This window comes from Sinohyriopsis cumingii, chromosome 18, assembly GCF_028554795.1.
Source record: "Sinohyriopsis cumingii isolate HCF-2022 chromosome 18, ASM2855479v2, whole genome shotgun sequence".
NCBI classification, from domain to species: Eukaryota; Metazoa; Mollusca; class Bivalvia; order Unionida; family Unionidae; genus Sinohyriopsis; species Sinohyriopsis cumingii.
The window spans coordinates 94,833,769-94,841,113 of record NC_142978.1 but is presented as its reverse complement, the minus strand read 5'-3'; the positions used below and the strand labels follow the sequence as shown (position 1 = coordinate 94,841,113).

General features: G+C 35.7%; 1 protein-coding gene across 1 annotated transcript; it reads left to right on the top strand.

Annotated features, from left to right (window-relative positions):
- Positions 1-1,855: 1,855 nt before the first annotated feature.
- On the top strand, positions 1,856-2,916 carry LOC149777530 (uncharacterized). The gene has a single exon (XM_089940747.1). It carries the CDS (start codon positions 1,908-1,910, stop codon positions 2,805-2,807), a length of 900 nt encoding a protein of 299 aa, XP_089796873.1. The 5' UTR covers positions 1,856-1,907; the 3' UTR covers positions 2,808-2,916.
- Positions 2,917-7,345: the final 4,429 nt, after the last annotated feature.

Genomic DNA, 7,345 nt, shown 5'->3' with positions numbered 1-7,345 from the left:
CGACTGGATATAGCGATATCAATGTAAGTTCACCCCTCATTCCGTCCCTTGACATGAGTTCCGCATTATCAGTTAAACATTGGCTTCAGGGGTGTTTTTATATTTTTTCCTTCATTTCTTAATGCAAAATTCATATGTTGCTCACCGATGGGGCAAAGCAGAAGCATATTGACATAATGGCGCCGCTAGGCCCGAGGTCAATGCCACTCTATCAGAACAAGTGATTTACCTTTTCATGTTATGTCGAGTGTTTGGCTCTAATTGTTATCAAACTTGATAAATAGAGTGCTCATGGGTAAGGGATAGATATTATAATTCTCACTCGGTGAGATGAAATTCACGATCATATCAACAGGTGATTTTTAATAGAAACTTATTCTGATGTATATTAGGAGGAAAATGATAATGAGGCAGATTTGACATCCACTATAGCCGCCAAGGCAGATATCTTGAAAACATTATTATCGCTACTCCGCCTGACACAAAAGCGATATGAGCATGGTATTTTTACCAGAAGAGTTCTTTGATGTCTAGTGGGTCATAAATAAAAAGTAAAATGGTTTCATTTACCCGTCTGGTATGGTTGCCACATCAGGCAGATTGAAATCAAGTTGTCGTTACTCTTCATGAATTGATGGTAATATCAACATGTGAGTTTCAAGAAATGAAACATATTTATTATGTCTGGTTGGTGATCGACGTAGATCCAGTAAAGCGACCAGGCTGAAACTTTTATTGTCAATTCTCGTGCTGAATTGGTGGTTATAGCATCATTAGGTCTTCACCAAAACTCTGCTTATTTAGCTTGGTTGGTCCAAAATAAAAATGGTCTCGATCGAACATCTATTATTGCTACCAAATTAGACATGTTGAAAATATTGCTATCGAAATTACTTCTAGTTAGAAAGCCATATCAAATTGGGTTTTCATCGGCAGATTTTTCATGATGTTTTAGTTGGTAGTTCTACAAAGTGTCCCGGGCGGCAATCTCGTAACGGCCACCATGACACCCATTTTGAATAAGTTACAGTTGCTACTCATCCTAAATGGACATAACATTCCGAAATGCGATTTTCACCAGAAAGCTAGTCGTAATACATATTAGGACCTGACCGTAAGCGATGCTGCTATGACCTCAGATATGGCTGCCGCAATGACTATATTTCAAATTTGTTCATTAAGTTTTGTCATAACATAACGGGCATTTAACCAGAAGTCTTCTAATGGAGTCAAGTTTGTAAATGGTTTCAAAAGTCAGCAGTTATTTTTGATTCCTGAGAATTCTTTTGTTATAGTAGAGCGTCAGCCCCTTTGAGTGACTCCTGCTTTCCTTTCTGTTCGACAGGTCTTATTTGATGAATATAATTTGTATTAAGCACAATGTGTAGTACCAATTCCTACAGCTAGGTTTGATCAATTTAAGAGTTGCATTACATTTGAAGGGGAACATATCAGCACTAAGTATGCGATCAAAGAAATCTAAGCTTGCAAAAGAATTCGCTTCATTTTCAGGGATTATCCAACGCATTTACTAACCACTGGTATCATCGTTATAAAGTCATTTTAATAATACAGTCATAATCCCTTCAATACAACGATTTTATTCTGTCATCAATTAATTGAGTGGTATTTTCAGTTCGATATGCTTGTAGTATTTCTATTATAGAAGTATACTTTTGAAAAAGTGGGAGGGTATTCCAGCTGGATGATCATGACTCGTACAATATGCATCTTCGTCCGGATATTGGCCGAATGATTCATTGGACTTGTTTCATTGTTGAACACGTTGTAAAAGCATTCCTAACAACCTTTGTCTCTGTTTATTTTCAGGGAAATGATGTTTCACCAAAAGAAGTGACAAACCACTAAATATTTCACTGCAATAACAGAAACTTAAAAAAATTAAAATGACTAACACTGATCATTTAGCGGAGAAAAAGATGAAGTTCCTCGGTTCCTGGGTCATGGATGAAGTGACCAAAGATGTGATGGGGAAAATTCTACAGTCGATTCAGTCCAAGAAAGGGACAATAGTCAAACTACAACTAAAAAGGGATGGTCTTCGTGTACTAAAAATCAAGATTATCTCAGGCTTAGTACTGCAGCATTTTATTCCACTGAACAATATATGCATCATTACATACAACCACAAAGTTCCTCGCGTTCTGTTTGTTGTTTCCAAAGAAACTCACATATACCAGATATCTACGTTCAAATGCAAAAATACAATTGATGCGGAAGAGTTTATTGTAGGATTCAGGCACATCAGAAAGAGTGTGTATTCTGTCACACATAAAAAGCACGATGGAATAAATGGGACATTTGACTCAATGGAGAAGGATGCAAAGCCAGTTTTAGCAACTACAAAAGCTGAAGCGAAAACGAAAATGATTCAATTTAATACTAACACTAGCTCCATATTGAATTGTACGAAATTTTATGACAGAGCTTCGGAATTGTCTGAAAACGCTTGGCGTTCAGGGGGTGAATCTATGCCCAATAACGTTGGTGGTATTAATGTAGTACATGAGAACTCCATTGGAAGCAATCCCGATTACACGAGAAAGTACAACGAAGATGCTTTCGATGCAATTATGGTACTCGACGAAGAAGAAGAGATTTATACAAACTCAAAGACTGTGCCACAACCTCGAACTGAAAATAAAATGAAACCAGTACAAAATGGACACGCTAAAGATGGTTTGGTGAGAATTTCCGTACCAAATTATCGTAACAGTCGTAAAAAGCTTAGTACCGCTGGCGGTCACGTGTTAATTCTTCCGACCATCTTCGAAGAGGTATACTGAGCTTGAACACGTCTTCAATAGTTCGGAAATCTTCACAGGCACAAGGTAGACTATATAGTACAAGGTGAAGTGCGTCACATGATATTCTGCTATTGGCACAAGAGACCAGCGAAACAAAATGTAAACCCTACATTTATACATATATATATATATATATATATATATATATATATATATATATATATATATATATATATATATATATATATATATATATTAATTGGTTACTATAAGCAAACACGCTGTGTGTATCACTGAAGAACAATTTATCTATGGAAGAATAGTCATACCGGCTTTAACAGGCAAGTGTTGATTATAAACAGGACTAATACATCTTACAATGGAGTTTGTTAATAAAATGTTTCATGATATTGTATTTTCGAATTTAGACTTTTGAAGAAAGTCATGTATATCCCCTCTGGTACCCACCTATACATAAGTAAGCCCGCTCCCCTAATAAATCATAGCGATAAATGTACATCATGTGAAAATTATTGGACTGGATCCTGACCAATCTATGCCCTAGTAAGTTTTAAATGTGATACAATTATCACGTACTGCAATGAATTGAATATTTGTTTTATAAGGTTTGTCCAAATTGATAGGCACTTGTAAGTTGTCCGCAATGCATAGAAGCCCGAAACAATCATAATCGCAACGAGCAAAGACGTGTATATTTTGTTAGGACTTGATTGATGTTAACACAATTGTTTGTTATGTTTATAAATTTATTGTAAAACTCTTTTGACATTTTGACATCTTATCTTTTGAATATTGTTTGATTATGGTCGCACAAAAATACGATGTGTGCAAATTATTACAATCATTATCAATAGATCACATGCATATTATCTCACTTGCAAATTATACATTTGTCAATACAGTGTTCATAGTGGCGATTTAGTGTTGTTTTGTCTCCTCTGTCATAACAATAGGCGAGGGGTGCGTATCTCCGACAGTAAAAATGATTTATGAAAAACTTTTTGCTAATCGTTTACGCCGGGAAGAGGACTACGGATAGAGGTATGATGTCGTGGCACAAAGTACAGACTTAGGTTCTGCAAATTAAAAGTTTACGTTTTTCTAAAATTCCTGCAATATATTCATGAAATTACATAAATGCATTCATTCTGAAGAAGATAATGAATTACAAACAAAATATATTAATCGTGACCTCCATTTCAAGTCCAAAATATCCCAACTGCTTGATGTAGATTTAGTCATATAATTTGATAGGTGGGTTCAATTTGAAGAGTAAAACGTATTTTTGGCACAAGTGGAAAGCAGCGATCTCCATTTCAAGCTCAAGTAATTGTTTATCTTTTAGATCGCCTAGCCTTGAATCCAAGTTATCTCAAGGTAGGGTTCTGAGTTCATCGTTCGTAGCCAGATTGTCAACATTGACTATTTCTAACTTTATCTAAAAAAAAACAAAATAATAACACTTCATGAATATTAATCAAATTTAGAAGAAAAAAAACATACAATCACATGGAGCTTTCACGTTTAGGAAAACGATGCCCATTTTGCACCACACGGCGGCCGTTGTAATGCTCAGAATGAAAGAATAACTAGTAAACGGCTTCTCAATACACGGTCGGCAGATTTGAACAGTCTAACATTAAGTGTTCCGGCATATCGCACTTTAAAATTTGTATAAATGACGCAGATTCTTTACCAAATATGGCATATATTACTCAAAATAGAAACAATTTAAAAGGACTTACTTAAATACGGCACAAGGATTTCAACAAAGGTGACTGAAAGTAACTCTCATTATAGGTACTTCATTTCCTTTTTGTACAAATATTGCTAATCTGCTATTAAATGTGGTTATGATTATTAAACACAGAAAAGCTTTAATAGTTTTTGAAACTATGTTCAGAATTGGAAAAATTGTCAAAGCCAGAGTCCTATCTTGTACACTTGTCTAAACTCTTTCGTGTCGACATCTTCTAAGCAAAATGGCTCAATGTCATAAGTCTTCAATAGTTGTGCCATTGTTTTATACATTCGTCGTAAAGAGCTCTATTTAGTTCCATGCATTTCACACAATGTTCAATCTATTATACTCAACCAACTACGTAATTTTTTATAATCCCACTTCTGCAGTGGAAACATCTTCCCTTGGTTTCGTTTATCCGACTGTCAGTTGTCCAGTCAAGGGAACTTTGCTTTGCTAGCATGGTTATAAAAAGCCCTCTTAACATCAAATTCATACAGTTCATATGTATGATTTTATACATATATAAGTAACTTCAGTACATTCATGTGCTGTTTGATCAATTTGTTTTAAATATGCGATTTTATTACCATTTTTGGCTAGCACATTTGTTGTCACTGAATTGCATAAATCCCTTTATTTATTAAATACATGTACACGGATTTCATTTTCTGTGTAAAGTGATACCCGAGGGTGATATATGTATATTGTACAATATTTCGAAACAGTGAGATCGGTTCATCATATACCGCACGCGCGAAGTGTTGTCGATGGGAAAAACCGATATCCATCAAGCACACAGACGATGTTGGGCTGCATTGTCTGTGTATAAATGCCTCACCGTTGGAAGGAATCTTTACATTACGCAACGTCTTGTCAGTGAACAGTCTACTTAAGGACTTGCAAATTCCTTATGTATATTATAGGCTATAACTACTGTACTGTCACGTTTATTTTTGTGTATTTTCTATGTAGCTTCAGCTTGCGTAACATAATGCAAATACTTTCTATTGTGTGTGACTTAACGAGAGATCTATCCTAACAATAAAGTTGCATTTTATTAAGAAACTTTTAGTACCTTAGGAATCCCATCGGACACCAGTGGGTTCACTTCTGAACCTGTATATTGCACTGCAGTGTTGTGGCAATAATGTAATTTATATAGTGTACCATATGTAACGTCATTACGTGTCATCGTATATGCCCTTGTCATTCTTGCTACACGGTATTAGATTTAGTTTCAGCTGATCAGAGTTGAACATTGTGATCAGGGCTGACCGTGGCAGCTATTAAGCTGATCCATGGTGATCAGAGCTGACCGTGGCAGCTGTGGAGCTGACCGCGGTGGTCAGGGTTGACGGGGTACCAGCTGTAGAGCTGACCATAGAAATTGACCATGACGGCTGTGGTGCTGTCCATAGCGGCTGTGGAGCTGACGATGGGGCTGGTGACGGAGCTGATTGAACGGCGGCCGTGCAACTGATTGAACAGTGTGTTGCTGGTTGAGTAGCAGGTGATCGGGAGTTGCTGACCGCTTGATTGACCAAGAAACTGAATGGTGGTCGGTGACTACTTGGAATACTGACTGCTTGACTGACCAGTGTGACTGGTAGCAATATGTGCTGGTGACGGAGTGTGTAACTCCATATATGTAATCTTTAAGCCGTGTGCTAATTGTTGGGTTCATTATACCCAGTGTTTTGGGACTGTAAAGTTACTTTGTATGATATATGTCCTATTTTTTCATCATTTTACGATATGAGTAATGTACATCATTTTTACTATTTGAGTAAATTACATCATTCTTGTCGTCGTGTGAAATTACTGTGAATCATTAGCCTTTGTCCTTGCACTGTCTAAGGTGGTTTACTTGTATTCACATTTATGTTACATCATTAGGTTCGTTCAGATTGTGTTAATGTGTCCAATATTTGGATCTGGTCAATTTTGTATTTCGATATTCTGCCTACGTGAAGAGAGCGATAGAACTATTGATGGACCCAGTGGTATTATCTCTGAAAACCAATCATGAATTTTGCTGGCACAGTTACAGAACTATCAAATGATTTGAAGACATCATGTAGCAGTTTCTAAACAAAAGTAGTGGAACATATGCACAACTATTTCATGAATTGGAGATGATATTTCACATAGAGTTAAAAAAGAGCATGTTGGTAAATATCGATAGCATTTCATACAACAAAATTTCATACAACAAAGTTGAGCTGGCGCAGCGAGCAAAAATTAATTTCACGTTTTTACGCAACACACACTATGGCACAAAATATATCTTGATCAACTCAACAGTTATGTTTTTATATGGTCACAGATACGTATTGCACATGCGAAAAATCTTGTCTTGCTGAGAAAAAAAATATAAGCTAAAGATATCATTTAATGTTTTTTAAAAAATATTAACATTTACAGATTACTTCCAGTGACTTTGAAATAAAAAGCATCCACCCTGATAGCAAGATATTCAAATAAGTATGGTATGAAGAACAAATAAATTATGTATTTGATGTGGATAAAAATAAAAGTTAGTATAAGGCTAAACATATGCGAATACATTATAAAATTGACATTTTTAATATAAAACGACACAAACTTTTATGAATAACACAGTTAAAACCACACATGCTACATCAAAAATTAAAGTAGGTGTTTTGGATTTAACCATAGGAATTGGAACATTTGACATCAATTCGTCATTAATTATATGTTTGAAAGGATTGAATAAAGATTGTTAAGTTTGTAAAACAGTACTTGTTTTATGTTGTCATTCTCTGGGCTTCTTGAGTACCGCCAATGACAA

What these genes read in the sequence shown, in the direction of transcription:
- LOC149777530 (XM_089940747.1), top strand. Translation starts at nt 1,908, where the DNA reads ATGACTAACACTGATCATTTAGCGGAGAAAAAGATGAAGTTCCTCGGT.